Source organism: Lytechinus pictus, chromosome 14, assembly GCF_037042905.1.
Source record: "Lytechinus pictus isolate F3 Inbred chromosome 14, Lp3.0, whole genome shotgun sequence".
In the NCBI taxonomy this organism is placed as follows: Eukaryota; Metazoa; Echinodermata; class Echinoidea; order Temnopleuroida; family Toxopneustidae; genus Lytechinus; species Lytechinus pictus.
In genome coordinates, this window is record NC_087258.1 from 11044602 (window position 1) to 11064854 (window position 20253).

The 20253-nt window shown below is 34.9% G+C and overlaps 1 protein-coding gene across 1 annotated transcript; it reads right to left on the minus strand.

Annotated features, from left to right (window-relative positions):
- Positions 1-7215: 7215 nt before the first annotated feature.
- Positions 7216-17635, minus strand: LOC129276644 (NADH dehydrogenase [ubiquinone] 1 beta subcomplex subunit 5, mitochondrial-like). The gene is made up of 6 exons (XM_064109814.1): positions 17099-17635; positions 13909-14006; positions 12495-12561; positions 10795-10856; positions 9842-9948; positions 7216-9018 (listed from the first exon to the last, which is right to left on the minus strand). Exons 1-6 carry the CDS (start codon positions 17226-17228, stop codon positions 8904-8906), a joined length of 579 nt encoding a protein of 192 aa, XP_063965884.1. The 5' UTR covers positions 17229-17635; the 3' UTR covers positions 7216-8903.
- Between the last annotated feature and the right edge of the window lie 2618 nt (positions 17636-20253).

Sequence of the window (20253 nt, forward strand, 5' to 3'; positions counted from 1 at the left end):
TGTTTTCTCCCCCCATTTCACGTCCTCCCTCATTTATGATGATATAGTGGTGTGCTTTTGATCTCTGCTCACCATTTTTCTCATTCCATGCGTTCTCCCGATGACTGGCTACTTTTGTTAAATGTACTACAGTCTCCATATGAAGCGTTAGAAAATAAGACCCTTTTTTTTGCTTTTTCATATCAACTGATGAGAATTAAAGAGAAATTCCAGTAGTTGCAGTAAACACTGATTTCATGAGAAAGTCTGTAAAACCAGGCTTAATTGTCAGTATATCATCGAGGATCTAGATCTGGTACAGTTACATAAACTGAACTTTGTGAAATCTTGAAATCTATGCTGAAAAATGTTCAGACTGAACTTCCCCAACACAGATAAGCGCACGTGGGACAGTGTATAATTATTGCTTTGAGCGTCGGGCCCGACGCTCTACCCGAATCCTGTGCTTATTTGCTGATTTCTCAGCAATTACACAATTTCTTCCAGAATCCTTTGGCACATGCGTTTTATTTATACAAACAGACACTTTGGTGGTCATTTCATTGGATTCTGTACGAACTCATTTTGATATCGTTACCAAAACTAGCATTTACCTTTAAACCCAAAAGCAATTATTTTTATAATTGATTCTACATGTACATTGTTTTGATTTCGATAGATGTGGTATTTTATGTATAATTATATGTTGACAGAAGACTAAACACCATGTACAACTTTTCTGTTTTATTTCTTTGTTTAATGAAAGGAGAAAATCCGATGTATTATTTTGTGTTTGAAGTTCCAGTTTTCTCATTCATGTTAAATGAAAGAGTCTCAAGAGTATAAGTTCTGACGGTGATATAAACTTATTTTGTTATTGTTGGTCTCATAAAGATGTACGTTACATCCATCAATTTACTTATAAAAATGCTGCCATATATTGTAGCTGTGTTTTTAATCGTCTCATTTGCTCACAAGCAAGGATACATAAAAGTGCTGACCCCTTTCTCCATTGCTCAAACCCAGTGGATGTCAGTTTTTAAAAGTGTAAACGATGTTAACACACTTAGTTGCTTATTACTCAGAATATTAAAAAGCAAATTTATAGAATTTTTTTCTGAAAAAAGAGAAGTGAAGTCTCAAAGTGACAGTTGATAGATCATTGACATATTTCTGCAGTGTTTGTAAAATGTTTTCTTGTACTGTGTGTTTCTCTATACAAGTGCAGCATACATTTGAAATGTGATGTTTTCAAAAATTAGGCAGTAAAGGCAGATTCCATTTTGTTGCGCTGACATTTTAAGCTGTCTAGTTTAAATTTTCTCCTTTTTTTCTATTCCAAATGTATAGTAGAGGTGGTATGTGTTAACTTTGTAAATATATCAAATCAGATTCTATAAGTGCCTGTATATGTATATTGTGATTTTGTGTGTGTGTGTGTGAACAGGAATGTGTTCACATTCACACCGAACGCTTATTAACAGTTGTATTAATCATGGTTAGTTAGCTAGTTGGTGTGATGTAGGAATATGTGTCAGATGCGTGTTTAATTTCTCTTGCGTGTGTTGCTGTGTGCAGCTGTGCGTGGTTAATAAAGAAAAAGCGGTTTCTTAATCAGCAGTGTGCGGCGAAGGCACGTTTTATGTTATGCTAGCAAATATTTCATTTGAAGAAGTCACATGCTTTTTAACAGAGGAGTTGAAATTATCAAAGACTTCATATCCATGAAATCCGCCTGTACATGTATTAAGTACTGTGTTTATAGCATTGACATACATGTATGTAAACCTACAATCCATGTTCTGCAAGCTGTAAAGGCCTTTAATCTTATGGTTTTGGGGTGTTTTGTGTGTATTTTTTCCTTTTGCAAATACAGTAAATGATGAGATCAAGACCTGTTTTAATATTGAAGTCATTCAAACTGATGTCCCCACCCCCAAGATGTATTTACATTCAATATAATACAATGAATATTGATATTTTTATTATGAAAAATTCATGATTTGCAATTCTTTGAAACCAATCTGCATAAATGTAATTGTACATTGATGGTTGCTATGTCAGGAAAACCTTATAGATTTTCAAGAAGGATTTCAATGAAGTATATATGAATATGAAGTAAGTTTGTATACAGGCCTGTTAATTACATGTTTATTCTAAAATACATCTGAGATAGTCTTGTCAGTTTGTAATTCAAGCAATCTGTCAGTTTGTGCTCACATATAGGTCTCTTAATTTCTTTATTCTTTCATAGCCATCAAAATATTTAGGAAATGCATTTTATTCTTTGTATATTCAGAATTCATGTAATGGTACTAACCATCAAGTTCGAATTCTGAAAACAAGTAGAGAATGAGTAATGAAAACTAATAGAATTTCCATGCCATTGCATGGCCAACAGTGTAGTAAATGCCTCCACACATCCACATGTTTGTTTGCCTATCTTTGTTCCTCTAACCATAGTGACTGTTTAGGCATTGTTTATCTTTTGAGTACATGTACGTCAGATTAGGCACATTTACACGTGCTAACTCTGCATTTTAGTTTGTTTAATTTTTCATCAGTGGTGAAATTTCCATGGTTCATTTTGTCCCATTCTTTATCATTGGAGAATTATCGGTAATGAGGGCAAAAAGCTTTTTGATAGTCACTACACATGTGATATGCTGCCCTCTTAAAGTCTGTAAATTGTGAGGTCATAATTTGATTATATTATTCAAGGTCATGTGACTTTTTGCAGGATTGCTTTACTTTTGCTGATTTTAGAATGAAAAGCAGAATTAGAAAAATCCCTTACTATGGCCGAGTATTTTTTTGCCAGAATTTATACTGTAGCACTGTTTGGGAAGTCACTTTTAACACCAGCCTCGATCGCTGTAAGCTTGCTCCTTTTTGTGAATTCAGGCTTTGTGCAGAAAGCAAGGGTAGATGTGCCTAAAAGTTTTCTTTGGTTAATGTTTCATCTAATGTATTGTAAAAACTTTCATTTTGTAGGTGTACATTTCATTAATTTTCTACTAATTTAATTAAAATTTTAAAGAGTGTAAACATTCTGTTAAAAATAGAAACCTTTCTAAAGCTTTACCATATGCAGGAACTGCACATATATACATGTAGCTGAAGGGACAACTAACATGTACATTAATCCAGATTGTTTTATTCCCTTGATTATTGTTTGTAAATGTTTTAGTCATTTGTGTGTGAAGTCCATTATTATCATCTATTTTCTTTAATGAATAACCGTCTTATTTTCTCTGTTAATCCATTTTTTCTATTATATTTTGTAAAGAAATTGATAAAGGAACATGTTGTTTAACATCAGTCATTTAACTAGAACTTTTAGTATTATTAAAGTATCATTTATGTGAAGCGTGTTTTTTTTAGAAATGCATTATTATCAAAATATTGAGATGCTAGTCTTGTGTGTTCATTGTCATTCCAAAGTACTAATTTTTTTGGGATACCTAGTATACTACCATTTTCTATAAGGATGTATTAAATAGAGGTTTAGAGTGTGAATTTTACAAAAATGGAAAAAATTGTTAACAAATTATTGAATTAAATATCTTATCCTTTATACCGTGTACAGGATAATAATTAAAAAAGTATAGGATAAAATGCTGTAAAACATGCATGAATTCAGAAAGTTTGCAGTTTCCATGCCCCAAAATAGACATTAATTCATCTTGCAGTACCGGTATACTGACCAGACACTGCATTGAACATACTGGGTGTTTGTATACTTTCCTTGAAAAGCTCATGTCATGTTTGCAATATGACGATCTTAATTAATAACTGGATGAATTTGCTGCCAAAATTATTATTTTTTATATATGTATGAGAGTAGAAGATAATGTTCTTATTTTCATCTACATATTTCTGCATTCGAAACAAAGCAAGGTAACTTATTAGTGTATGCCTTCATTTCTATACAATACATGTATGTATACTATAAATGAACACTGTGTGAAAAATCCTTGTATACTATTACTGAAGCATCTGATTGCTGTAAGGTGTAATAGATAGTTATTTTGAAAGTGAATGTCGCGTTCATTACCTGGTAATCATTTGATCCTTCACCAAGCGATCGTAAAATGAATCATTTGTTTTTCTTAGCTGTAGGGGCATTGATGCAGTGTGTTGAGATAGTGCCCCTGCCTCCGGATATCATAAAACTGACTTGTAAAGCTTTTGTAGTATGTTATCGAGGCGACAGAACATTGCATCTCAAATTAGTTGAATGTTCAGGAGAGCAACAATAACATGGCTGCTCTGGCACTATCTAGAATGAAAATGCGTTCCCCTTAGACAATGTGGTAGTGTCTCAATGTTTGGAAGTTGGAGTTGGGATAGGACATCACTTGTTTTTTTCTCATAATTAAATCAAAACAGTGATCTCTTTCCTAAAATTTGAGATACAAGTTCTGGGACCCGTAACACAAAGGTTAGCGATTAATTGCTAAATGAAATGGCCTATCAAGAATATTTTTGCATGCATGTTTTGCTCAGTAGACTGACTAGGAACCAATCAGAATTGTTCTTTCAAATTAGCATTTAATCGCTATATTTTGTGTTACAAGGTCCTGAATAGCCCAGCTGTGATCCTGGAGCTTTGCAGTGTTTCACAAATGTTTTTAAAAGACGACTCAAATAGCATGTTTCTATGGTAGGCCATCGACGCCACCGTTTTCTTCTCAGTTGCCACCTCAATGAATGTATCAGCATGGAACCAAAATGGGGCTATGGGGACAGTTCGTCCGCAAATCATACGAAATATCCCTTGTACCAATTCCCTTTTTCCTGGATTATATGTTTGTCATGTATTGATCAAGGATGAAATCGTATCGAGTTTATTCTCTAGTTGATTGTTGTAGAAAACATGAAAATGTACATTTCCATATTTCGGTGACGCATAGCCTTTCACAGAATGACAGTAATAGCACACGGTGGCTTGCCATGGTTAAATGCAGTTTCAATCAGCCATTGTCTTTGTGAAACCAGCCCCATTAATATAGGCTCCTCATCTAAGCAGCATCTTTTCTATCCTCCGTCGTCTAGTTCCTTTTAATTTAGATTAAAATACACCTGTGGTACTGTTTCTTTTTTTTTTCTTCAAATTTCTGTAATGAAAGGTGTGAACTAAGATTGGCATTTGGTTGTAGGCCTGTATTATGCTAGATTTGTACAGGTAGGACTACTCATACGGCCATGATTATGAATGATTCAAATAAATTGCTTTAAATTCCATACTTTATGAATGTCTTTGTTCTGTTTCTCCATGTCTGTATATGTATGCTGATTTATTCTGCTTTGGTCTGGGCGTAATTAATTTGAAGAAAAAAAATGTTTTATCGCTGGTTGGGTGAAAAAACACTTTATCTCAAGAATATTGAATGCCCTGGAGAGCGAAAATTGAATACACAAGTCTGCTATGACACTGGGTGATATGAAGTTTGGTGCTGGTGTTGGTGTAAAGTTTGAAGATTGCCTTTCCTATGGAACAGGTCAGCCAATACACTGGGTGATTAAAGTTTAGTGTCAATGATGGTGTTGGTGTTCAAAGTACAATGAAGATTGCCTTCAGACTTCGGAGCTTACAAAACTGGTTCAATATATATACAGGTACTACTAATAGCTCAACACTAAAGTAGATTTGTCCAAAGAAGGCCAGGCTTATTTCTATTTTGGTGCTATGCTGAAGTAAAAATAAACCCAACACCTACAGGTCAGCAATGAATATGAAAATCACTCCTGGGCCTGCTTAAAAATATGAAAATTTGGTTGAAACTGTAAATTTCTTATGTAACTATATCGTTTCTTGATGCTTTAATGACACAAAATCATTTAATTAATTATTTTCGGATAGCTTTGTGTAATTTGAGTGTGAAATGGGCTGATTAATTTAGCCTGTAATGTTCAATTTGTGTGATATCTGGCTCTCCATAGTTCAACCACAACTTTAGACAATAAAATTAAACCAGAGTTCAGAAATATGGGCCATGATATCTAAAATGGACAAATTGCATTTTGACTTGGCAAAGTGTTTTTTTTTTCCTTCTAAATCCAGAGTTAGAATTTAAACAGCACATTACATACGGTACTTGTAATAAACCTGGTGAACGAGTTAGCTTGTGTGAGAGCAGAAAAATGAAAGAATGTCAATAGTTGGGAATAGAATTGGATTAACAAGAAGAAAGTAATGAGCATTTGAATGTCAAGATCACTAATGCTATGGAGATCCTCCTATTGGCAATGCAACCAAGAACTGATCTACCTTGCTATTGCATTTCTTTTTCCAAAGTGATTTTATCTTGCCTGTCATGTCACACATGTAATGTTCTTTCCTGGAAACTGAATATACTCCCTCAAACATCTCTTTTGCTCATTCTAATGATATGACAAACAATTTATCCATGATATAATGTGAAACCTGTAACTACATGTCCTTTCTTTAAAAAAAAAAAAACACAGAGGGGCATTTTCGTGAAAGTTGTCCGCACTGACAATTTAGTCAGTGCTGACAACTTTCATGAAACACACACCTGATCTTGCGAAAGGATAAAGGGAAAATTGGAATGAAATATCTACTTAAAGGGATGGTCCGGGCTGAAAATATTCATATCTTTATACATAGAGTAGAATTCACTGAGGAAAATGCAGAAAATTTCATCAAAATTGGATAACAAATGATAAAGTTATTGAAGTTTATAGTTTAGTAATATTTTGTGAAAACAGTCATCATGAATATTCATTAGGTGGGCTGATGATGTCACATCCCCACTTCCGTTTTCTTATGTTATTACATAAAATAATTTTTTCATTATTTCATACTTGTGTGAATAATATGTCTCCCTTATAATAAAATAAGTTGCAACAATAAATATCTAATGCACTAAATCAGTTGTCAATCAAAATTTTCTCGTGTTTGGAGGAAAAGATTTGAATAAACCTAATTTCATATTATAAAATACAAAAGAACAAGTGGGGATGTGACATCAGCCCACCTAATGAATATTCATGACGACTGTTTTCACAAAATATTGCTAAACTTTAAACTTCAATAACTTTGTTATTTGTTATCCGATTTTGATGAAATATACAGCATTTTGCTCAGTGAATTCTACTCTATTAAGCTATAAATACTTACAGCCTGGACCATCCCTTTAAGTAATGATAATTAGAAAGTGAAAGATCATAAGATGATCATGAACAGACACATCCTTGACAACATTTCAGTAGAAATTTTCATCAAGTTTATTATCAATACTCAAGTTATAAAGGATAATATTCATGACCATTTTCTCTCCAAAAACTGAACCACCATCTTCAAGAATACACTGCTGACTGATAACAGATAAACATGACAAACTTTCACCAATAGAGGGCACTCTTTTCTCTTCAGAGATGATAGCCAACTTGGTACAGTTAGGATACAACATGGCATATGTTCCTTTGATCTGTCCTTGCAAAACCAATTAATTGTCATGTTTTATTGTAGACCAAGAACTAGAACAGATAGACCAGTCTCTGGGTATAATGAAACTATTGGAATGGTCTTATATGGAGAAAACAGCAAGAAACATTATGGGTGGGGCTGTAATTTAGTAGTCTCTGTTCTTGCATCAAAGAACACAATATTAGTGTATCTGTCATCTGGATAAGTACCCACCAAAGTACTCATAAATTATGTGACTATAAATTTGCCTAAATTATATGTGACGGAGTGCAAACATCATATTTCCCATCTAATGTTGTGCAATGGTGCAGAATTGGATTTCATACTAAAACATTACATTTACAATCCAGGGTCCCGTAACACAAAGGTTAGCGATTGATCGTAGGCTTGATTTTCACGATTGATTGTACAGTGTAGTCAATGGAATCGATCGTAGAAAAATGTTCTTACGATCATTGCTAAGTTTTGTGTTACGGGCCCCAGGTCTGACTTGTATTTCAATCCCTCATACATGCATTTCCTGTTTTCTAAAGCATATTAATTCAACATGTTCTCCAAGTTAGAGCTGTTTAAGATTCTCTGTAGAAAATATCATTAGCTTTCACAATAATGAATTTTGACATATTTTCTAGGGCACAAGTCCATTTTTTCCACCGAACCTAACATTCTGACCATATTGATATAAAATTTCCATCATGAGTTTCCAAAACTCTTTCTAGAATATCAGTCAACATACAAAACAACTTGGACTTCACAAAAGCTGCAATCGAAAGATACATAGCATTCTTATAGTGGGATTCCGCTAAAAGACGCAGCATAGACTTTTGACAAGCTGCCTATGTCTTTGGTCACTTTCTTTGAACAGAAACCAAATACTTGTACCAGATACAGAGTACCATAGCTAGTTGCCACAGGAGGTCCAACTCATAGGGGATCCTTGATTCAACCTATGAACCCTCCTTCCTAAGCATCTGTGCATTTCACAACTTTTCTTCTGACCACGCTTTGAAGTCATGAATATCAACCCTCTTCGCTCATAAAACATCCTATTTACAATTTACTGACTTTCAATTAAGACATGGGCAATTCCATCAAGTAATCAACCTGATTTGTGAATGCAAACCACGTTTTTGCCACTCTTACTTCCATCCAGGTGGGTGTTTCATGAAGCTCTTCGTAAGTTACGAGCCAACTTACGAACTGGTGATCTTTACTTGGGAGCTAAAACAACACCAAAGAAAATTGGTGTGCATATTTTACCTCAAGAAAGGATCACCAGTCATCCGTAAGGTCGCTTGTAACTTACGAACAGCTTTATGAAACACTCACCGGGAACCAATCAAGCCATGTTATTAGAGAGCATAACAGATTTCATGTGACCTAAAAAGTAAAGACATGGGAGTATTCAGAAATACAAGGGCAGATGAAAATATATTATGTAATTGCCCATGTGAAATAATTGCAAGCTCTATTCCTTCATCTCTTCTTGGGATTTCCAGTTGGGTGGGGTCGCTACGGGGTAGTAATACCAGTGACCTTCGCCCCTTGACCTCATCAGACGTCTGACCTCTTTTTCTTCACTCCTACAAAGATAAAAGGGATAAACAAAAGGAGACAGTTCAGTACTATGGTTTGTATTTTAACGATCAAGAATGCTTAACTTCTTCAGCTATTTTCAACTGAGATGATAGCCGGTTGTGAAGGCCTACTGCAGTACATTGTATACTGCACAGGTTCTGATGTGAAAAGACTACTCACTTTGATACCCACGACCTAATCAGGGAGTGTTTCACAAAATTCGATTGTGACCTAGTGTCATGCTTAAACGCCTTCACACACACATTCTAAACACAGAGTCTGATTGATATGTGGTAGTGTGCGTACACGAGTGAACATGATCTATCCAATTCAGTGATGCATTATATACCGCACACAACTGACATTTTTAAGTGTGATTCTAATGGGGGTATTGCAAGAAACTTGAGACCAATTGCAACTCTCTTTTTGGTCCCTAAATTAATCATTTTTCTAACAATAAATTGCAAATTTGCGGTTGATTGCTAATATGCTTCTTGAAACGGAGTGTAATCCCATGTGCTACAGTCAAAATTGATCTATCATTTGTTAAAATTGCAACAGAATATTTGCAATTGATCCCAAATATTTTCTTGCAACATCCCCTAGGTCACACTTAACTCTTCGTGAAACACCCCCAGATCATTGTCACTCCTAGGACAGGTGGAGAGCCAACATGGGAACATAATACTTCCGGCAACCACCTGTGGTGAGAGAAGGTACAAAAATGGCATTTTCTGAACATTGTTCTACTTTGGGATTTGTTCTTGTACTTCATGAAAATCCCATCTCATAAAAATGTACAAATAGTGAGGTTTGCCTAAGGTTTACCTGGCCTTGATCTTCTCTCCTTCAATCTCCATGTAGTGGGCCATCTTCTCGTACTCCTGCTGTGGACTGGCTATGAAGTTTCTTGAAAGCCACCTTGTGATTGGATGCTGTGTGAAGGACAAACACAAGGTCATCATCAAGGTCAAGGTCATAATGATGGCATAAACAATTGCATGCAATTCATTCATCGGTTTCATGACATTTGCTCCGGCAGTAATTGCTTCGATGGAAAATCTGCAAGTTAAGCCAGACATAAAACCTAACCTCCAAAACTAAATAAACCCTAATCCTCATCTTTACATTATTCTGAACTGACTCTATTACAAACCTTACTCTAACCCCATGCTTTCTGAGATACTAAGACAGGAGCAAATGCAGTGTACCCATAAATCATCTAAATAGACACGAGTCAGTGGAAGTTTGGGCAAACTTTGATTGAATGTATAAGAAATCCATACATTTTCAAAGTTGTACCTTATAAATCAAATGAATGTTGACAACTCTATCAAAACTTTAAAGTGTACATTGTGATCCTCTTGTTCAAGCTTGTGACTCTTTTGGAGACACTTTTTTTTCCTTTCAATTCATTGTATTCATTTTGTAATTTTTAATACTATGAATGATTTCCATGTCTCATGATAATGCTAAATGTGCCAGTTTATTGTTATTTGCATGTTTTCATTTGTATGGTTTTATAAGCATTATAAATATACTGAAAAAAAAAGAATTATATGCTCTCCCTCCCTCGACCAATCAAACACAATAATTCATAATGAATAATATACATGTACATAGAAGATAAATGGAATATGAGAGATTATGATAATAATCCTAACCAGGAGTTGTAGGGGGAGATGATCTCTTGTTTTTATTTGGACCTTGAATTAAGAGCATTGAAATTTTAAAGAAATGTGGGGGGAAAACAGCTCAAAAGCAAGAGACACTAATTATACCTTGTGATATTCCCAATGTTTTGGAACATATCCCTCAGGAATCTCTGCATACTCTGCCTCTCCTACAGATAAAAATAATCATACAAAGAACTATATAAAAAAGATAATAGGAACAAATGGAATAGGAAAAGACATTAAAACATGGTTGCATTGGATAGACAATTGGAAAATATGTTGCAGTCGGCTTCACTTGCACTTACACACACATATATATGAATATATATATATATATATATATACATATGCCTACATCCTACGAAAGGGCAAAGTCTATGAATGGGTTTATTCCGTCATAATACACATATAAATGTAAAGACGAAGGTAGAGGGCGTTAAGGCGCATTACGAACATTGAAAGAAGACAAAAAATTCGCCTTAAACACAGATGTAGATAAATATATATATATATATGTGTATTGCTTTTGCATTTGATAATCAGGTATGTTGACTCGGTCAATGAATATCCACCTCCCAGGTTGAAACTCATGCAGAGATATATCAAGACCATAAAGACTTATAAAAAATAAATGGAGCCTTCTGTCTTAAAGCCAGCCACTCATAATGAATTAATAGGGGAATCCAACCCAAATAAAAAAAAAAACTGGTTTTAAAGGGAAAAGGAAAAATCAGACAAATTGTTAGATGATAGTTTGAACAATGTAGGACAAACAATAAGAAAGTTATAAATTTGTTAAAGTTGTAAAAATTGGTAATCACTGTACCCATGGAGACTTCATATTGGCCACATTGGTGATGTCATAGTGATGTAAATGGAAAATACTATATAACTCCAAGATATAAGATGGCTACAATGTCATTTTTTTTCAAAAGTTTTATTTTACAATTATATTTTCTTCATCAAAACAAACCATGCTACCTTGGTTATACTTTGATTACTGCTCCAGGGGAATAGGTTCTTAGGAGAAAACCATAAATAAAACCACTTATAATAAAATGCATGGCCTATGGGAGAGTTGTCACTACCACTTGTCATAATTTACTCACCCAGTTATCAATAAAACCCCAACCCTAGTCATAGGGATCTCAATTTTATTAAAGCAATACTTCCTTATTGCTTGTCCGCTTTTTTCCCAAAATTTACCATTCTGTTTTACTTATTATTCTCCTCTCTCCCACTTCATTTCATGACCAAGCTTAGATTACCCTTAAATACCCAGGGCAATATCGTTTTAGTGAAGCGCCCTCTGGTATATCCTTTTTCTAGATTTCTATATAGACAAAATATTTATCACCAATAGATTTAAAAAAAATGAAATTGAATTTTTGTAAATTTAACCCCAATATTTTCCCTAAAGTTATGATTCCATTTAATGAAAAAATTCAATTCAGGCTTGTAATATAAAATTCAATATACAAACTACTACTGGATAAGTTTAAAGTACAGTAACTTATAGATAAATGTATCACTGATTACTAGTATAACTGAGAGGTTTTTTTTTGTAGGGTTTGTTTTTACAGACAAATTGATCAAACCAGGGAACAATTTTCCTGGTATCTCATCACAATTTGCTCCACATTTTTTGAAAGACTGCTACGCATAAAGTCTTTTGTATAGCATATTTTTACTTAGTCCTGACTGTACATTACTTAGTTGAGAGCCTTTCTCCTATGACCAAAATGCTATTCAAATTTGTAAAGGAAAATTATTCCCTGGATCAAACCATCATCAAAAATACTTACCTATAAATACATTGACAAAGGTAACAACAATGGCTAAAGGTACACCAGTGAGTAAGAAGTAGTATCTCTGAAAAAAAAATAAAGAAAAAAATTAAATGATAAGAGTTGGTTCACACATTGGAAGTAAGAGAGAGGGTAATAGCAGAGATAGAAAGAAAAACAAATACCCTCACTAAAAACATAAAGGGAATCCAACCCAAATAAAAACAACTTGATTTTAGAAGATAAAAATCAGACAAGTTGGTAGGTAATAGTTTGAACAATATCAGACAAACAATTGTTATGAATTTTCAAAAGTTGTAAAAATTGGTAATCACTTTACCCAAGGAGACTTCATATTGGCTGCATATTCAGAGTGATGTAAAGCAAGGACTACTCTTCCATGTACTCCAATCATAACAGGGCTAAAATGTCTCTTTTTTTTAAGTTTTACTTCAAATTATAATTTTCTTTCATGAGGACATAAAACAATATACTACCTGGGTTATATTTAGATTACTGACCCACAGGAATGAATACTTGGGAGAAAACCACAAATCCCTGATAATTAAGTACATGGCCTTTGGGAAAGTTGTCCTTGCCCCTCGTCATAATTTACTTACCCAGTTGCCAATTTGAAATCTACATAGTCTTTATGGATCTCAATTTTAAAACAGCCATGACTTTCTTATTGCTTGTCTGATTTCTTTCAGACTTTCACCTTTTTGTTTTATCATTTGTATCATTTCCAACACAACATTTATAACCAAGGCTGGATTCCCATGGAAAGAAGTGAGATATAATTAACTTCATTCTATGGTATGATTTGACAAAGTGGGAAGTAATCCACCTCCCTTTTATACATAATTAAGGCCACATTTGAATGTCTGAGAACAAAATGCCACAACTGATTTTTGTAAATGGGACAAGATATATATAGTAAGTGATGGTACATCAAGATGTAATACTGAGGTTACATACTATATGCATTCATATTCACAGATACAGCTAATATAATAATAATAATAATAATGATAAAATTCAATTTATAAGGCACCATGTCTATTTTATCTTGTTGGAGATGCTCAAGGCATGCAAGTGATGGGAGAGCAAACAAAATAACAAAGGAACGCATAGTGCAATTGTAGTGGGATTCCTGCAAAAAGAAACCGCAGAATTTTGACAAGAGGCGCGATAGCTCAGTCGGTAGAGTGGGGGATTCGTATTCCGGTGACCCCGCTTCGATTCCCACTTGGTGCGCTAGTGCCCTATGGTAAGGCATTAATCCTCAGTACCAGGTCCTTCGGAGAGGACCTTAAGCCGTCGGTCCTCTTGTTGCTTGCTTACAAGCATTCATGCTTTCTTAGCAATCAGGTAAAAAAATCACAACCACCAACATGGGATACAAATGGAAATAATCTTGACCAAGACTCACCAGAGCTCGAAGAAACCTAAGATCTGTGTACCTGGAAGCTTTGATGAACATCTTTGCTCCTCCTCCACCGGCCATCCCTCGAGCTATCAGGGCTCCAGCTGTACGGAGAAGAGAGGGGGGGGAAAGAGATGGAGAAAGAGAGGTGGAGGAGAGGGAGAAAAAGAGAGAGATAGGGAAAACAGAAAAGAGGTGAATTCAATGAGACAGAGAAAGAGGATGGAGATGATGGTGAGAAAGAAAGTGAGAATGAGAGGGAGGAATAAAGAGAGAGGAGTTAATTGTTATGCTTGTTTACACCAATGGATATTTCATCTGTTATATGCGGCCTCTCAGAGCCTTCCAGAATGGTGCTTGCACTGCAATTCGTCCTTTTGCTTGATGCTACGTGTACATGTACACATCAATCAAAATATGACTAGTCTTTAATTGAATACAAACTTTGCAGTCTATAGGATAATGGGAATAACTTGAGCCAGTTGTTGATATAAATTAACTTGTGCACAATAAATTGTCATTAATTTATTGATTACCACTTTCCACAGATTGTACAGCAAATCAATGTTATTCTTTGTTAGAAAAAAAAAGACCTGGGCCCCGTTGCATAAAAGTTACTACTAGGTACCTTTGCCATCCAATGGTAATTTCCATGGTAACAATGCCTAACAGCGAATCAAAGTCAAGGATTTTATAGAAGTTACCATTGAATGGCATAGATACCATAATAGTAACTTTTATGCAACGTAGCCCAGCAATAATGACTAAGATCACATAAGCCTCAGACTGCGTTTTTTTTCTAAAACTGGTCAGGCTGCTCTGGCATAATCCCATTTGATTCTACTTTGGCTCATTACACTTCATTTTGAAGATTTCCAGTGTTACAATTGGAATTTATTTTTTGTATGAATATATATTAACAGGACATCAATGAAAAAAATGCTGATTTGATTGTTTCTTTCTTATAGACCTACTATATCATTGAATACATAAATAAGATACAAAATTATTGTTAAATGCAGTCCATAATTGATTTTACTGACCTACATGTACAATACAAACGATTAACTTTAAATCAATGTTCTTAATTAATTATGCATGAATGTCCAACCTGAATTTCTGACAACCAAATGTGAAAATAAGCCCTCTTTCTGCCAATTTTAATCACACACATTTTATTCTAACTTTTCAAGGCTATCAGGCACAGTAGACAACATGACCACAGCACAGACACCAATACCATCGCTCAGATTCTCGGACATACTCTTTGCCACTTGACTAGAAGCACATGACTGTTATGATAGAGTCAGACTCTCTACTCCAAAATATGAGACAAATTCCCATGTAAAATAAATTTTCACATGCTAAACTCAAGTCTCAGCATATTTTCATGATTCTCATTAAAGAAGACAAACAACAACAAATCGGACATCTGCTATTCCAAGATGGAAATATTCATTTGCAACAATCCATGTGAAAGTTTTTTTTTTTTAAATAGCCTTTAAGTCATTTCATTTTTCAAAATTTTAATGCAACATCTTCTAAATGCAGTGTCCCTCATCAAAATCCCACTGTGAGCATAGCCATGGCCGTACGCGAAATCTTTTTTGCTGGGGGCGGGACGCAAACAATTTTTTGAAAAAATCAAAAGCAAGGGCGCGAAGCGACTGAGCTTGTCATTGGGGCACTATTACATTATTGTAATTTATGTATGGCAAGTTCCCCCAAGTCTGCGCAGTCCCCCTTGTCTGCGCACACGCGTATCTGCGCGATTCTAGTAAAAGAAGATACGCAACGAACACAGACTTTACACATGCAATACATAGACAGATTTTCATTTTAAAATCCATCTCAAAATGGTGGGAAAATAATGAATTTAGGGCTTTTCATGTGACGACCTAAAAATGCAGCCTTTCTCATCCAATTCCCCGAATCATGTGCAAAGTGAATGAGTGCGCAGACATGGGGTACCATTTTTTTATTTCAATCTGAAAATGACTGCCCAAGGTTTTTTCAAGAAAATCCTTTATTTTCTTTCATTTTTCAATGAGAACTTTGGTACACTTACTCATAATAATATAAGGAACATTATTAACTGAAAGACTTTGTGAAATAAGAAGAAATTCATGTCAAATCTTAACTCAAATTGTTAGGTGCGCAGACTTGGGGCCCACCATCATAAAGTGAAAAAGTGCAAAAGCAGTGAATTTCATGAGAAGTTTCAATAAAATGTACGTTTTCGAAATTTCTTGAGGGGCAACTGCCCCCACCCCCAACTGCGTACAGCTATAAGCATGGAAAATAAATAAAATGATTGGGGGCATCACTATTTTTTCAATAGAGAATGACAGGCCACTGGAAGCACGACTGCTGGGATCATCAGCATTCTTCCAGAATCTTGGGTAAAGGTAAAGATTGAGAATTTACCAAGATTTTTTGCTCATTTTCGGCACACTTTTGATCTCGAGAATGTAAGAAAAAATATAAACGTAAACTGATTTTTTAAATTCCCAATAAATTTAAGTTCAATCCAATGGTAATTTTGGCGCTAATGAAGTCTCGCACCGGCCGACCTTGAGCAAATTTCCCCACCAGAAATTGTTCACAAATGTCATGGAGTCTCTCAAATTCGAGGTCAATAAACAATATGCCCACCACTTTTCCAAATATCGCGATCGGGAACGGCTGTATTTTGGCTTCGATTAATCCTCAGTCATCGCTTTGCCATAATTATGATATGGACTGAAGTTAGTGACCAAATCATGCAAACGTGCATCAGTCCATATCAACATTTAACGTTAGAACTGTAGCCAAGCGATGCGATGTCTTCAGTTCGGGGACTGTCTGACTCTGAGCCGAGGTCGGATTCGAACGATGTCGTCAAAATCAAAGCCAAAATACAGCCGTTCCTGATATTCTGAAAAGCGGTGGGTATATTGACCTTGATTTGTGATTAAGGGACTTGCTATGTCGTTATTGCCGTAATTTTAGGTACGCAGCGCTGCTCAGACACCAACAGCAAGTCAGACGTCAGCAACGTCATCACCACAAAACTAAACAAACACGAATGCCAATGTATGGGACACGCACACCACCAAAAATCGAAATCTTTAAATTAATATAAAGTTGCAATCAAAATATAGGTCGAAATCATTACTTTCAAACAAGAAAAGAAGCATAACATCACAATTTTTACCTTGATTGTGTTTTGGGACACATTCTGCACGCACTGCCCCTCGTAATAGTGGTGAATTAAGCCGCACAACCTGCAAACTCCTGCAGAGCAATCTCGATCCGACGAACGCCATTTTGCCGAGCCCAACCATTTATCCATGCCGCGCCCCTGGCCGGCCTTCTCCTCCCTCCTCCGCCTCGATTATTTATTTTTCCATCTATGCAAGAAAATTCTCATCTGTCTTCCTCTTCCAGATATATATGGGACTGAAAATCTGACGGATTAATTTTGGAATAATGAAGCAGTGAAAACAATTAAAATGAAAAAGTGGTTTTAAAGTTTTCATGTTTGAAATTATGACTTTGAACGTTGAATAAAATTGATATGCAAGGATCAACATCATGTAAACCCCAAATAATATCTAGGGCATATTCATTTGGTATTATTTATATATTTTTTATTTCCTGAAATTCCTTGCATCAATAATTTCAAAACCTAGGAAAAAAGTAGAAGTTTCCTAAAACTTTTTTAAGTTGTGGAAACCGCCCCCCCCCCCCCTATACTACTTGCCTCATATCTAGCTCGCTAGCTTTTTCCTTCTCTCGATTTGCCTCCACGTTCGTTCCCTGCATCCCATCCCCCTTTATTCTTTCTCCCTCCATACCCCTCTCTTTCTTGCTTGCTCGATCTATCCCCCCCCCCCCTCCTCTCACTCTCTCTCTCTCTCTGACTCTTCATCTTTCTTATTTTATCTCTAACTGAAAAAAACAGTCAAAATGACCATAAATCCATACACGAAACCAGTAGCGTACCTAGGATTTTCCACAGGGGGGGCAAAACCGTCCACCAAAAAATTTGACAGGCAAAAAAAAAAAAAAGGTCTTCAATCACAAATAAAGGATTTCGTACCAAAAAAAAAACTGACAAGCCAAAAAAAAAAAAAAAGGTTTTCATGCTCGTCAGGGGGGGGCAGGGATACGTCCTTTGCATGGGTTGTGACTCGTCAGGGGGGGCAGACTGCCCCCCCCCCCCCCGTAGGTACGCTAGTGCACGAAACGCATAATAAACTACACCAAATACCAACTTTCAGAAGATTGTCATTCATTTATAACTTATTCTTTCATTATTCTGATTAAATAATTTGAAATATAATACAGCAAATTTGGAATGGTCACATGGTATAAAAAAAATTAATAGAGACAGTAAAAATTAAGAACATGAAGAGCGACTATGAAACCTGTAACACTTCGAATCCAAATTCTAAGGCCCATAAAGTTGGGGTGCCGGGTTTTTACTGTTGTATATGAAGATCAAGATTGATTTTAAGGGGGGGGGGGTAAAAACATTTGAAAGATTTTAACACTGGTCAAAGCTTTCAGTGAAGAAGCCGTACTAGGATTACATCATAATCATCAAGTGTTGAAATCATAGTCATTGATTTTGCAGCATTTACGTGATTTGTATGTTTTCAAATGAACACTTCCCGAGCAGTGTCATATAGCTATTAAATTAAAACTTTTCAGAGTTTTTTTAGTTACTATTACAGGCATCACAGGAGAATAGGTTCATAAGTTTGCACAGTACAAAACACTGCTTTTGTGAGAACAACCTCTCCCAAAATAATGTAAAGTCTGTGTTCTAGTCATCTGCAAAAGCAACTGAACAAGAAATATTATAATTGAAGGGAAAAAAACAGAAAAGTTAGATGTGTATAGTAGTACGGTATACTACTATACTATGTTTTTGTATCTTAAAACCATTAAATATTGATTAGAATAAACAAATAATGGCTTTTTTATCAAAATTAGAAAAGGATGAAAATCTACTTGATTTGATAAAGAGGCTTTGTTTTGGAGATGTGGAAACCAAAGGGCTGTGACACAGAGCTTAGCGATCGATCGTACAGATGATTTGAAAGATTGATGGCACATAATGACCAATGTAATCGATCATAAACATCAGCCTACAATCAAACATTACACGTTGTGTTACTGGGCCTGGGATGCCACAGTTGTACAAGTCATCTCTTGAATTAATTATAAACAGACCGATACCAAAATATTGTTTTCACTTTTTAAGATTTTCTCACTCTCTTTTTAAAAAATTGCTTGATGCGGTCCCCCTAAATTTGACATCATTTTGCAATATATATTAAGCAATGATACATTCTAGAAATGTAAGTTATCTAAGAACAATAAAAATACATAATAATATATATACCTAAAAATATAGATCATATTGCATCTCTGTATAATTGTTCACAGGCGGAAGATTGCAATATACATGAATATAAGACACAAGAAAATGGATGGCACATAAAAGTGGAGGGAATAAGATTTCAGCAACGATCATTAGATAAAAGTTCTTGTAAGAACTATCAAACAGCCACATAAACAAACAGTCATTTTCAGGTTGATCTATGGTGTTTACCACAAACTTCCATAATTCTCTCCACCATGAAAATCTTCAAAGATTATTTAACGATCATTAAATAAAGTTAAATGCATTATATATATGTCAAGGGTGGGCTGTTCAATAAAGCTTTAGGGTATAAGTATATAAACATACCTTACATTGTGCATTCCAAATAGATGGGTGGGTACAGTTAGGATGAATAAGATGGGATGCCTAGCAGTTTTGGTGGGAATTTAACCAATTTGTTTGTTTGTTTTACAAATTCCACAGGTGGATGTATACATTTGCTCATTTTATATACCAAGTATCACTTTGCTCATGCATAACAAATACTCATAATTTACAGTATAAAAAATGCCAAAGGAAACACATAGAATTGATCATTGTTTGCAAAAGGCACAAACTGGAAATACTTCTGGAAATCAAATCCATTTCAATACTGAAACTGAATTTCTGAAATACATTTACCATAGTTCAAGAATAATATCTTGAAAATAAAAGGCACTATAGAATATCAAATTAAAAGCTCAATGAAAATCTTAATTTCACAGGTCAAATGTAAAAAAAAAAGTTGTTTAAAATGAAAATAATAAAATTTGCATATGAAGAAGATGCAAATTAATCTCAAAATAATTGTTATGAATTAAAATTACATATTATGTATAAAACTACAAAGCAGTGTTGTCGCAGCAGAAACACATAAAAACATATATGTACCTACTATGTATTATATATATATCTATTCTATCCATTTGTTTTAA

Bases quoted from the DNA above. Each gene is read 5' to 3' on its own strand.
- LOC129276644 (XM_064109814.1), bottom strand. From the start codon at position 17,228: ATGGTTGGGCTCGGCAAAATGGCGTTCGTCGGATCGAGATTGCTCTGC. The intron at 12,562-13,908 runs GTGAGTCTTGGT...TTTTTTTTTCAG, and splicing joins TTAGGTTTCTTCGAGCTCTG to AGATACTACTTCTTACTCAC. The intron at 10,857-12,494 runs GTAAGTATTTTT...TTTTATCTGTAG, and splicing joins CTTTGTCAATGTATTTATAG to GAGAGGCAGAGTATGCAGAG.